Genomic DNA, 13,438 nt, shown 5'->3' on the forward strand with positions numbered 1-13,438 from the left:
TCTTCCCTGCGGCCACTGCACCCATGGGGACACAACCAGGAACACGAGCCCGTCCCTCTGCTCTTCTTTGTGCTGACCTGCTGTGGCTTGGCTGTGCGTTCATTAGCGGGGGTTTGTGAGTAAATGTATTGAGAACGATCCGGTGACTTGTGGTGTGCGGATCTCGGGGGGCTGCAAGCTCTTTCCTAACTTCGATTGCCCGTGCGTGAATTTCCGCACTAAGACTGCAGATGGCACCGTGTGCCTCAGAAGAGCTGCTCCTACTGCGCCTTGTGTCAGGGCAGCCTGGTTTTGGGCTGAGCTGTTGGGTTGTTTTTGTTTTATTTTTACAATGTGTGAAAATACACATCTTGAGGACATAGTCAATGTGGGTATCTGCTTCTTATAGACTCACTGCTGCCAGGGATTTCATGACAGTACTTTGCATTAAGCACCAAAGTGCAGGATCAGTTTGCAGTAACGAGGGTTGTTTCTGTGCTAACCCTGACTGTATTTCCAGAGTGCTCCCGTTTTAACGGGGACACTTTCTGCCCTGCTGGGTGCTGGGTACAGAAAAGCTCCTGTACCAACCTCATGTGTCTGTGTGAGAAGTGGCCTCTGCACCTCAGTGTGTGACACCAACCACTTGAGGAGCTGCTAATGACATCTGGAAGGCTCCTTCAAGTCTAGGCTCGTGTCTCATGGGATTATTGCCATATTTCAGACCTGGGGGGCAGCGCTTGTGACCCTGGGTTGCCCAGAGAAGCTGTGGGCGCCCCCTCCCTGGCAGTGCCCAAGGCCAGGTTGGACGGGGTTGGAGCAGCCTGGGCTGGTGGAGGTGTCCCTGCCCATGGGGGTTGAAATTGGATGAGCTTTATGGTCCCTTCAACCCAAACCATGCAGTGATGCTGTGATTTCATGATCCATGTGTTTGGTTACGGTGCAGGCCAGTGTGTGACCCCAGGAGGAGTAAGTACAGGTGGGGGGACTTGGTCCTTGTCCCTTCTCCAAGGTTGGTGGTGGCTTCAGTTTCCTCCTCAGGTGGAGGCAGCGACTCAGCAGCTCTTGAACCCGAGCCCGAGGGCTTGGACACTTCATGCATGTCACCAGGAAGGCTTACCAGGACCTGCTGGAGCCCTGGTGTCCTGCTCTGCTCTGGCAGCCTGTCTGTAGGTGTGCAGGGAGGAGTTACTACCGTTCATTGCAACCTCTTGACCTCAGCATACCCAGTGATGCTGGATATTAATTCTCCATCTTTACAGATAAGGAAAGTTGGGGCTGGATTCGTGCTGGTTTGCAAATTTGTCAGAGGGTTTTTGGCTTTCTGGCCAGGCTGAAGAAAATGTCATCCTCGCTGGGAGAAAACCCGGGGATGTGTTTGGTGTGTGCAGTGTGGGTGGGTGGGAAACTTCAGCACGGCAAAGAATTTTCTGTAAAAGTTTCAATTCTGAAGGTTTTGGGGTTTTTAGCAGCAGCAGCAGGGTCTCCTTTCTGTGGTATTTTGGGTGACATGGCACGCAGCATCTCTACGACTGGAGATCAAAGGCATGCGGTTTCTGTTCCCTATCTGCACAATGGAAAATGAGTCAGCGGAGAAAGGAGGCTTTATGGAACCGGATTAAGTTAATAGAGGGATTAACAAACTGTATAATAAGTAATTTCCAGCTCTCTTCTCTATTCCTGTTGCCCAAAGCACACAAAGGCCCAAATGCCCTCATGTCACCTAGGGTGGCACATGCTGGGATGGAACAAAGGGAAACATGGCAGGATCCCTGGGACAAAATCCCTGCAGTGTTTGGTGTTGCCAAGACAGATGAGTGGTACCAGTTACACTAACGAGTGGGCAAGATTCTCCTGTTTTGTTGGTTTTTAAAAAAATATATCATCTGTAGGTTTTGCATGAGGAAATAATTGCTCTTCATTTCACTGTCTGAACGTGCCTAAAGACGTTAGAGCCCTTCCAGAACGGTGTACACGGCATGTTAGTGGGGACATGTGTTTGTTAGTGGGGACATGTGTTTGTTAGTGGGGAGATGTGTTTGTTAGTGGGGACATGTGTTTGTTAGTGGGGAGATGTGTTTGTTAGTGGGGAGATACATGTTAGTATGAATATATATGTCAGTGTGAAGGAAGTTGGACACTGCTGTACCAATAGTTTTATAATTTTACATTTTAATGCAGAAAATTAGAAAAATCAGCCCTCAACCAGTAACGTTCTGCATAACCCCTGTATTTGACTCTCCATTCAAGGGCAAGACTCTGGATTTCTCCTCCCTTTTGGTGTTCCTCACTGGGCACTGGGTGCATGGCAAGGTCTGGCTGGGTGTTCCCAGCACGGTCGTGGTTCATAAATAGGGTTAGGAGGTCTGGACAGCGAGGGAAGGGACAGAACACAGTTCTGCTCACTAGCTCTGCTGGAGTGTTAGTGATGGATGAAAAGAGCAAGCATGGAGTGAAAAAAGAAGAGGGGAAATATGCTGATAGATATTTTTTCTCTCTTCTGTGTGGCCGCTTTGTTTCCTCCTGACTGGTGGTTTCCAAAAGCCACTGCTGGAGTTCAGCAGCCCACATTGAGTTTGTGTTCCCGCTGAGTAGCAGCAGGTACCTGATGTAGCTGCGTGCCAATTTGGGTTTTTAATTTAAAAAGTGAGCAGGAACAGCCTTGGATGGAGGGCAGGACTCGAGAACACCCAAAGTGTGGAGGAGGAGCTGCTGGTGCCCAGCTTCCGTCTGCACCCAGTGTCTCCCAGTTTGGGATGGGCTGAGCCCAGTCTGGGGTGATGGGGGCACTGGAACCTGTTTGAGTCAGTGTGAAATGGGGCTTTGGTCCATTAGGTTGGGCTGGACACTGAATTACAGCTGCTCTGTTCTGGCCGTCACCTTCTGGGCCTTGGGCAAAGCCTTCCCATTGCCAGATATCCTCCGTGGGGTCTGTAGTCATGGTGGAAGCTGGAGAAAATCAGACTCGAGTCCACACTGTGCATTTTTGTCATTGTTTAGAAGTATAGTGTGTGTCTGACTGCAGCACCCCATTGGATGCAGTGTATTTTCTTACTACATTGGAAAGAGAACATTATTTTCTTCCCTGGGTAGCTTAGGAAGTTAAACCTGTGCAGTTCAGGGCTTTCAGAAGCCTTGTGGTGCCCATTACATGCCAAAATCAAGGCAAATGTCGTGTGTGACAATGTCTTTTTCCATTGGAGGGGAAAAAAACAATCATTCCTTTTTTTCCCTGCCTAAAAGTACTCTCTTGTTTACACAACTTGGAATTAGAACTGCACCACGTTGTGAAACTCTGCTATTTTTGTCCCGTACACGGCAGCATGTCCTCACCCTCTGTTCTTAGTGAGTAAGCCATTGACTAGCAGCACGCTGAAACCGGGTTGCAAAACGTTGTGATTAATGGTGTTGACTTGATGGTTCAGGCAGTCACGGGGGCTCTTCTGATTTCCCAGGGGTTCAGTGTTGCGCAGCTGCTGTAAATGTTTCCACACTCATTTGGTGATGTGGCCATTAATTGCTGTTTGTCCTGGTACATTGTGCTGTTTGTCCCGGTGCATGGTGCTGTTTGTCCCCTGCACGTGGTCAACGGGGCCATGGCATGTGCGGTGTTGGCCGTGGGACACGCTGTGGCAAGGGCTCAAGGCTGAGGGTGTCCTACCCCCACCTGCTGCCCTACACCAGAACTGATGTCCTACACCCACCTGATGTCCTACACCAGAACCAATGCCCTACACCCACCCAATGCCCTACACCAGAACTGATGCCCTTCACCTGCCTGATGTCCTACTCCGGAACCGATGCCCTACACCCACTCAATGTTCTACACCCGCCCGCACCACAGACACCACGACGCCGTACACCCCGACTCTCCCATGTACCCCGTGGAGGCTTCAAGTGGTGCCGCCAGCCTTGTTCCACACCTCGGTGCAGCCGGTGGAGTGCAGGGTGACAAAGGAGGTTTCCGGGTGACTCCATCCAAGCACCTTCTCCAGTCAAGATCTCCTCCTTGCCCAGCAACTCTGTGCAGACCCTGTGCAAAGCTGGACACCTCAGTTGTCTCCCTGCTGACTTGTCCTGCAGCTCCCTCAACTGACAGCATCCCCAGCCCTGTAAGCATCCCTGGTTGTGTTGTGCACAACAGCCGCTACGCAGGTTGTACAGCTGGCTTCTGCCTGTGCTCCCGGCGCTGCGTGTGTGTGAGGGTCTCTGAGTTCTGCTGTGCTCTGCGGCCCAGCATGGCCCTGTCTGTGTCCCCTCCTGCCTCAGCCAGGGTTTGCTGTGCTCTGGGTCCCTGCCACTCGCTGCTGCCTGCCCCACTGCTCGCCTGGCTCCCAAAATGCCCCCCAAATTAAGTTCTGATGCAGTCCTCTCACAAAGCCTATGCTGCGGTGTAATGATACAAACTGTGCTCATACGTGTTTTCAGTAAAAATGTGTCTTTTCTGTTAAAATTCAAGCCATTTTTTCTGATAAAAATGGTTTTGTTGCTTTTTTTTTAATATGTGTACTGCTTTTTATGAGCCTCTTAAGATTCTGCTATAAAACGCGTTTCAGTCGTTTGCAATGTGCAAACAGCGCACTGCACATTACAAATCAACATGTCCCAGGAGCCTAAACTGCGCTGTTGTCTCACTTAATTCTGCTGGCAAATCTGTGAACCGAACCTGGGTTTGCGGGATGAGTGATGAGGTAGTGCAGACGCAGCCGGGACAGAACTGTGGCTTTCATACTAAAAACCCTTCAAAAATGGGTGCGTTCTCTTGGGTGTGAGCCGGGAGCACGTCCTGCAGTGAAAAGAGCACTGGTGGAAGTGCTGATTTCCCCACTCTCCTGGGTGCTTCGTGCTGTTGTCGCCACCCCATTGCACCGTTGGCTGTCGCTACCACCCATGCCCTCTGAGCATGGGACGAGCTGTTCCCGCAGCGGTGCCACGGGCAGCGGTTTGGGAGAGTGAAGCAATTGAATGCGTTGTGCCCTTAGCAAGCTTGGCTTTTCTCCTGTTGGAAGCGTCTCCAGAGCTGCTCCCTGGTTGCAGGAGATCCTGGAGAGATTTACGTATCTACAGAAGTATGTCTGTAATTTTAAGAAAAAGAGAAAGCCACCATTAACTATTACTCTTTTTTGCCTGCACAGATTTGCCAGATATCCAGACTGCAAGGAAACAGGCTTGAACGTGAAAAAAAGAGGAAAATGGGAGGTTGTTAAGGAATTGTCTATTGGGAAAACTGGTGCTGTGCAATGGAGGGAGCTGTGGGAAGAGGGAGGAGAAGGAAGGAGGGGTAAGGGGACAGTGGTGAGTGTGTGACTGCAGGGACCTGGCAGCGGACATGGGGACAACGAAGTGAAGCAGCTCGGGCAGAAGATGATGTGGGTGCATGGTGAGGGGAAGCACAAGCAGCAGGGGATGTCCTGCCAGGACCGTGCCTGCTCTCCTCATCTTGCACAGCACCACCCATGGCTTTGCAGCAGGGCTGATGTGGCTGCTGTGACAGGGTCTGCTTGGTGCTGGGCTGTTGCTGTGCAGAGCTTCCTGAATGTTTACCCTTCGATACTGTTTGCACCGCCTAATAACAATAAATATTTACGTTTCGTTCATTTCATGTCACCTTGTTTTTCAGCAGCTGGTGGAAATTGAATGGTTTTGGTTGGTTAGACCTTTAAGATCATGGAGTCCAACCCAGCCCTAAGGCCATTAGCAAGAGCTGACAGTGGTGGTGTTGTGCGGTGGTCTCACAGCAGCAGCCAGCAGAGGATGGAGCCGTGTGGCTCTGCGGGACAGGGCGCTGGTTTGGGTGATGCACCAGGGTGTCAGACACCCATGGGATGACTCCTTGCCCCGGGGTGTTGTGCTGGCTGTGAGTGTGGCGATGTGGCCGGAGCAGCTCTGCACCAAGCTCAGGTGGCAGGGGACGTGTTCCTGCTGCACTGTACCTGCCCCAGAGAACCTCTGCCATCTGCAACCATCGTTAAAACAGTGTGGGGTGTCATAGTGGGTCAGTTAACGAGCAGTGGCTGTGAGGTGGGATCCTGGTGGCAAATCCCCCTGTAAAACCACCAGGCAGCCCCTGCAGCATCCCATTGAGGACTGTGAAGAGAAAAACCTGTGGACAAGATGTAATAACTTTAATTTTAAGGGCGGTGTGAACTGTTTGTAACAGTCTGTTGATTTCCTTTTCTCATTACTCAAAGTGCACGGCGTTAGAGTGTGCAGAAGGGAAGAAGAAGGCACATTTCACATTGCACAGCTGACTGTGCTGCTGCACTGCTGAGTGGGGGGTGCGTGGCTGGGCACCGTGCTCTGGAGAGGGGCTGCTCTTGTAGTGACTGAGGAAAGTAACAGTCAGTCCCTTTTACTCCTGAAATTCGGATTTTGATGTACCCATTGCTTATAGCATGGTCCTAGAGGGAGAGGGGGCTTTTTGTCTTCTGGGGCAGCAAAGAGATGACTTTGTGTGGTGGGACATTCATAGCTCTTAAATCTTCTGTAGCCTTTAGAGCCGCCATCTGGTGCTTGGGATTCAGTTTTTTTGGGGTCAACTTTCTGTTTTATTTTTAGGATGAGTGGTAGTTGATTGGCTTGGTTTGCGTTGGGTTTTTGGGTTATTTTTTTTAGGTTATTTACAGTTCTGGATGCATTAAGGGATTTGTGTGTGTGTGTGCATGTAAATACCTTGATGACGTATTCCTATAGCTTCTTGGTGTGTTTTTCACCCCTGCAGTTTAAAAATGGAAAATATGCTCCAGAACAGTCCCGTTCCTTGGCCTGTGTGAGGTGCAGCTTCATGAGCATAGGTTCAAAAGTGCTCTGTCCTGGAGGTCCTTTTAATGCCTGGAGCTCTGTATTCCCGTATGTGCGGAGTGTTAGGAAGTGGTTTTTTACCAAGGGTTTGTTTTTGGCAGGGACGGTGCTGAGGGGTTTGTACACAAACCTTGAGGCGTGGGACGGGCACTGCGGTGGCTGGTCATGGAGCCAGTCAGGCGTCCCTGGCTGGCCCTGTCCCTTGGTCTCCTGCTGTGGGAGATGGGATCCAGTGCCTGCAGATGGGTGGCATTTTGACAAGGCAAACAAATTAATACTGCGTGCTCTGTAGTCCCTGCTGCGTTTTGGGGTCTGCAGTAGCAAGGAGATGTCCTTTGGGTGAGCAGTACCAAGGAGTGGGACTTGCTGGAGAAGCTGAGGGCCAGGGTGTGTTGTGCTGTGGGAGGGTGTGCAGGGTTAACGATGGGTCAGTGGAGGTACAGCCGTGGGGAGGTGCGGTGTCTGAGGAGCTGAGGGCCGGGGACAGGCATGGCGGTGGTGTGGAAGCTGCCCTAATTTACAGAAAGATGGTCTGTTCTGGTCAGGACAGTGGTGGGAAATGGTTGGATCTCACAGAATTATTGAGGCAGGAAAAGACCTCTGAGCTCGTAGAGTCCAGCCCATGACGTAGCACCACCACATCGGCCAGACCATGGCACCAAGTGCCACATCCAGCCTTTCCTTACACACCTCCATGGATGGTGACTCCACCACCTCACTGGGCAGTCCATTCCAACACCTGATCACCCTCTCCATCAAAAAGTGCTTTCTAAGTGCTTCTCCCTTGTGAGGAGCGGCTGAGGGAGCTGGGGCTCTTGAGCTTGGAGCAGAGGAGCCTGAGGGGTGCCCTCATTCCTGGGGATCCATTGGGAAAGGGCAGTGTCAGGAGGAAGGAGCCAGGCTCTGCTCTGGGATGGCCAATGCCAGGACAAGGGGCAATGGTCCCAAGCTGGAGCACAGGAGGTTCAAGCTGAAGATGAGGCCAAAGTTTGTGAGTGTGAGGGTTCTGGAGCATGGCCCAGGCTGCCCAGAGAGGTTGTGGAGTCTCCTTGTGTGCAGACACCCAAAGCCCTGGCCGTGTTCCTGTGTGACTGCTCTGGTGCTCCTGCTGTGGCAGGGGTTGCACTGGGGGAGCTTTCCAGGGCCCTTCCAACTCCTGATATTCTGTGATATTCTGTGAATCTCCAGCCTAAACCTCCCTTGGCGCAGCTTCAGGCTGTGCCCTCTCATCTTGTCACCTGTGAGAAAAGCCCAAACCCCCTGCCTACACCCTCCCTTCAGGCGGTTATAGAGAGTGATAAGGTCTCAACATGTCGTGGCTCTGCAGCCCTTCTCTTAACACCTTCTTCCCTTACCTTGTGTCTTCCCAAAGCGTCGGAGCCTCCCGGCAGAACCATGGTGGGCCCCGCGGCGCTGGCAGTGACGGTGGCGGTGCCGCTCTGCCTCCTGTCCCTGGCGGCGGTGCTGGGGGGCCGGGGGTGCCACAGGCGGCGGTGCTGGCGGCCTGTGTGTGCCATGGCCGGCGCTGGGCCCACGGCCGCGCCAAGCAGCCCAATGTGGAGGAGCCGCTGTCCGAGTGCGCCCTGGTGGGCTCCGGGAAGACGTTGAAGGATCTCATCTACGACATGACCACCTCTGGCTCCGGCTCGGGTACGTTTTGGCACGTTTCATGTTCTGGGAGGCTTTGTGGTGACCGGTGGGCATGGCCACACAGCGGCAACAGGGCTTGTTGTGCTCTTTTTCTGTCAAATTGCAAACGTTCAGGGCTTTGTTTGAATGGAAGAGTTACAAAAAGTAAATTGTGAAGCAGATCCCGGGTGTGTAATGGATGCTCCTGGCGGATGCTAAAGGTGCTGAATTTAAATGTGGGAGCCAGCACAACACACTGTAAATTTTATAGCAGTGTAAAAATAACATTACTCCAAAGCCTTGTTCTGAGCAGAATGACAACCTTTTTAATATTTAATTTACCCATTTCTAATATCTTTCTGCTGTGATGCCTCCCTTGCTGCTGACAGCTTCTTACATCAAAGAAAGGCAAAAATGAGGTGGGAATTCAGGAATTGCAGCTCATGGGGCTGGTGGCACATCTGGCGCGTGTGGCTCAGCTTCCTGCAAAGAGAATTTTGATTTGCCTGAAAAATATGTAAATCGTGCTTAATTTTATTTATAATTGAAAAATTCATAAACGGTGCTTGATTCAGCTTTATTTTGCATGAGCTACATACTATTCAGGAGTAATTTATCGTACTTCCCTAATGGTTTTTAACAGATATAATAAGTAAAATTTAATATCAAATCAAACAAAGCAGGGCATTATGGCTAGCAAAATAACATGAAACTGCTGTGGTAATTTATTTTTCTCATTGGAAATTTCAGCCATAATGGATCAATTAACTGGCTGCAAAACAAACTCCAGTCTGTATCAAACCAGACCAAGTAGTTCAGGCCCGCTTTTTAATTTTTAATATTTTTTTATTTAATTTGGGATTAGGGAGGTAGAGTTTGGAGAAAGAAGTGACAGACGTGATGTACGCTCATCTGGCTATTAACACTTAAAAGTGTGATTTTGGGAGATTTTGGTTGGGAGAGGCGTTTCCTCGGTGCTCTTTGGCAGCAAAGTTGTGAGTGCAGCTCACCGGAAAATCTCTGTCTTTGGGATGTAGAGATCACCACTGAACCATGTCACAAAAACCCCCCTCTCCTTTTCAATCCAGGCCTACCCCTGCTCGTGCAGAGGACGATCGCGAGGACGATCGTCCTGCAGGAGATCGTGGGGAAAGGCCGATTTGGCGAAGTCTGGCGCGGGAAGTGGTGCGGGGAAGACGTGGCCGTGAAGATCTTCTCCTCCAGGGACGAGCGCTCCTGGTTCCGCGAGGCGGAGATTTACCAGACGGTGATGCTGCGGCACGAGAACATCCTGGGCTTTATCGCAGCCGATAACATCTTGGGCTTTATCGCAGCCGATAACAAGGGTACGCTGCGAGCTGGGTGGGAAATCTTGGGGCTTCTCTGGTTTCTCCGGAGCTCCTTCCCACAGAGGTGGCCGGCAAACTCCTTCCTTTGCGTGCCCAAACCAGCACAAATGGGGCTTTTCCTGGCTGATTTTTAAATAAAACTGACTAACGTTGCTTCCTTGGGCAGATAATGGGACATGGACGCAGCTCTGGCTGGTCTCCGAGTACCATGAGCAAGGGTCGCTGTTCGACCACCTGAACCGCGGCACGGTGACGGCGCAGGCCATGGTGCGGCTGGCGCTGTCGGTGGCCAGCGGCCTGGCGCACCTCCACATGGAGATCGTCGGCACGCAAGGTTGTGTTGTGCTAGTGAAGGAGCCCTGCTCCCTCCCCGTTTCCCTGTCCAGTATTTTAAGGAGCTTCAGGGGTATTTGTGAAATAGTTTGTGGGGGACGTGGTATGGCAAAACATTTTGCACACTGTTGTACCACCAGGAACAGTGTTGGTGGTACAGCATGAACAGAACAAGAATATTGCCTGCCCGCTTTACCTGTCTGCACCTTTTAAAGTGGATGTCTGTGGGAGCAGCTGTGCTAATGAAGGAGTTTCTAAAGGAATTTGGAGGGGTTTTAATGGGGTATGGTAATGAAGTTGAATAAATCCTCCTCCTTGGCAGTGCCCAAGGCCAGGTTGGATGGGGCTTGGAGCAGCCTGGGCTGGTGGAGGTGTCCATGGAGGGTGGAAATGGGTGATTACAGGGTGTCCAGTGAAGTGGTGGGGTCCCCATCCCTGGAGGGGTCCAAAACCGTGTGGATGTGGCACTTGGGGACACGTTTCAGTGGCCATGGTGGGGTTGGGTTGATGTTGGACTTAGTGATCTTGGAGGGCTTTTCCAACTTTTATGATTCTGTACATGATCTTTAACCTTCCAGCCCAATGCATCCTATGATTCTATGAAACCTGGTTTTGCTTCCTTGCTCGCCGTGTTAAAATCCCCACTGTTGTTACCAAAACTGACTGCGCTCTCTTCTCCTGTGAGCAGGCAAGCCAGCAATCGCGCACCGCGACCTGAAGTCTAAAAACATCCTGGTGAAGAGGAACGAGAGCTGCGCCATCGCGGACCTGGGCCTGGCGGTGAAGCACGACTCAGTGCTCAACACCATCGACATTCCCCAGAACCCCAGGGTGGGCACCAGGAGGTGGGTGAGGGGGCCACCGGCTTGGCATGCCCCATGGGGCTGGTTTCTGTCAGCTTTTGGCACTTTCCTCTGTTGGTGACACCTCTTTGTGTACTTTAAAGGTACATGGCTCCAGAGATACTTGACGACACGATGAACATGAACATCTTCGAGTCCTTCAAGCGCGCAGACATGTACTCCCTGGGGCTGGTGTACTGGGAGATAGCCCGGAGGTGCTCCGTCGGAGGTGAGCTGTCTGGCCTTGCCATTGCACGATGACCACTTTTATCTTAAATAAAAAAGCAATTATTTATGTCCCTGCCCTGCACTGTCATTATAATTATTACTATACTTGGCAGTATGTGGTCATAGGGTTGTTGGAGGTGGCGGTTGTTGGAGGTGGCCCCAAATGCTCCTCTGTCCTCTCATTTCCTGTGAAAACAAAGAATCAGAGGTTTTTCTGGAGCAGCTACTTCAGGTTTTGTGTTACCTGCTCCACAAATCTCTCGTAGGAATCACGGAGGAGTACCAGTTGCCTTACTACGACGTTGTGCCTTCGGATCCTTCGATAGAAGACATGAGAAGGGTCGTCTGCGAGCAGAAGCTCAGACCAAATATTCCCAACCAGTGGCAAACCTGTGAGGTAAAAGCAGTTTCCGGGTTTATTGTAAAGAATATTTAAATTAAGAATTTTTCAGTGGGACGAAGGGAACTCTGCTGAGTTTAAATGCATTTCAGATGTGTAGTGCTGTTTGAGCTCCCAGAGAAAACTGCCCTTGCACCCAAAGTTGAACTCTGTGCGAGTATTGGTCTTGATTAATGAAGTTGCTGTTGTATTACGGCTTCAGAGCCGCTGTTGCACTGCAAACCCCTGAAGCGGGGTTGGTGGTGACCCATGGGTCTGTTTCGGCCGCAGGCGCTGCGCGTGATGGGCCGGGTGATGCGCGAGTGCTGGCACGGCAGCGGCGCGGCGCGGCTCACCGCCCTGCGCGTCAAGAAGACGCTGTCGCAGCTCTGCGCCCAGGAGGACCCCAAGGGCTGACGGAGGAGCGGGGAACCCCTGAATGCTGCTGTCCATCCCTCAACCTGTGATGTTTTTTTGGTTTTGGTCTACCTCATGTAACGTGGTTCAGCATCCAAGTGCCCGGACCGGGATGCTGGCTTTGAGCTCCAAGGTTGGGGCAGCATTGACTTGCGGTTGTGTTTTGTACAGGCAATGGCTGTGGGTTCCTGGAGTCACTCGGACATGCGGCTGATTGCCCAAAGGAGCTTAAAACACCACGACAGCGTGAAAATACCTTCAGCTATTGTGCTTTTCGTCCCAGTCAGCCCCCAGATGTGCTGGCAAGAGCTGGTGTTGGTCAAAGCCTGTTTGCGAGAGAAGCCACATGTTTTATCCTCAAACAAGTGAAAGACCAAATTCAGTCAAGCCTCTTACATGTTTGTATGCAGCAACCTGCGAAGAGGCTGTCAGTAAGATACGTTTTAAAAGAGTATATTTATCATTACCTAAGTAAAGCAAAAGAGATGGAAAATCCAGGAAGTGTGTATGTTGTGAACAAAAACACCCAGTCGGTTTTCTAGGATATTTTATTTTTATAGTCTTGATTTCAGTATTACAGTATTATAGTTAGGATTTGGAGTTATTTTCCTCTGTTCACTTATTCATTGAGCATATTGATCAAGGGACGTATTTTCTTTTGAACAGTTAGTAGGAAAATTAAGAGGCAATACTTTTCCAATGGGTATGTAGGTACGGGATAAGAGAAATTCTACCTGAACTGAGAAAGTATATATTTTTAAACCATATCTTGCCAATCTGCCACTAGTAATTTATTTTAGTGCCTTTTTGATGCTTTAGGGGGAAGCTTTAATGAAATTAATTGCTGGAAAAGAGTGGAAACTTGTCAGGAAAGTTGGTTTCTCGTTGGCAGTGCTGTCAGGGGGTGTGGGGACTGCCTTGGGGCACATCAGAGCCATTCTGGGGCCCATGGCGGGTGGTGGAGCTGCTTTCTGCCACCCAAGCTTTCAGCTTTTTCACCAAAAATGGACGTTTCAGATGTACCTGTGCTCCGGGCTGGGCCACCAGGACCTGTGGAAATGTAAGTTTTTTAAGCACTGATGTCCTTGCACGAGCCCATATGGCCCACTTGGAGGCCTCATGGATGTCTGTGACAGCACCAGGCTGGTGAGAGGCATTCCCATCTCCAGTCGTGTTTCCATAACACTCAAGCTATAAAAAGTGAGGTGTTTTTTTCAGAATTCACTGATGTTCTCGTGTTTTGTGAATTCTGTCCCGCTGTGTGGTCCACGCATTTAAATACAGTATTTTAATAGCCAAAATAATACGTTTCATAATAATACTGTTCTTTAGTGTCTCTATATCCAGGTGGTCCCTGGAAATTGAGCCCAGAGGTGTTCCCAGAATAGCAAAGCTTTGCAAAAATCGGGTGCAGCCCACACAGCTCTGTGCTGCCAGCTCATTCTGGTGTTTAAACTCAGTGAATTGGGGCTCTTGCATGG

The 13,438-nt window shown here is 50.7% G+C and overlaps 1 protein-coding gene across 1 annotated transcript in view; it reads left to right on the top strand.

Annotated features, from left to right (window-relative positions):
• ACVR1C (activin A receptor, type IC) overlaps positions 1-11,957 on the top strand; it is a 15,577-nt gene extending 3,620 nt beyond the window's left edge. The window contains exons 2-9 of the mRNA XM_010189190.1: positions 8,153-8,235; positions 8,268-8,430; positions 9,498-9,755; positions 9,925-10,092; positions 10,780-10,936; positions 11,038-11,162; positions 11,428-11,558; positions 11,832-11,957. Coding sequence (XP_010187492.1) covers positions 8,153-8,235; positions 8,268-8,430; positions 9,498-9,755; positions 9,925-10,092; positions 10,780-10,936; positions 11,038-11,162; positions 11,428-11,558; positions 11,832-11,957 — 1,211 coding nt within the window. The remainder of the gene's footprint in view (positions 1-8,152; positions 8,236-8,267; positions 8,431-9,497; positions 9,756-9,924; positions 10,093-10,779; positions 10,937-11,037; positions 11,163-11,427; positions 11,559-11,831) is intronic.
• The last annotated feature ends 1,481 nt before the right edge of the window (positions 11,958-13,438 follow it).

Source organism: Mesitornis unicolor, unplaced genomic scaffold (genome assembly GCF_000695765.1).
Source record: "Mesitornis unicolor isolate BGI_N332 unplaced genomic scaffold, ASM69576v1 scaffold15467, whole genome shotgun sequence".
NCBI classification, from domain to species: domain Eukaryota; kingdom Metazoa; phylum Chordata; class Aves; order Mesitornithiformes; family Mesitornithidae; genus Mesitornis; species Mesitornis unicolor.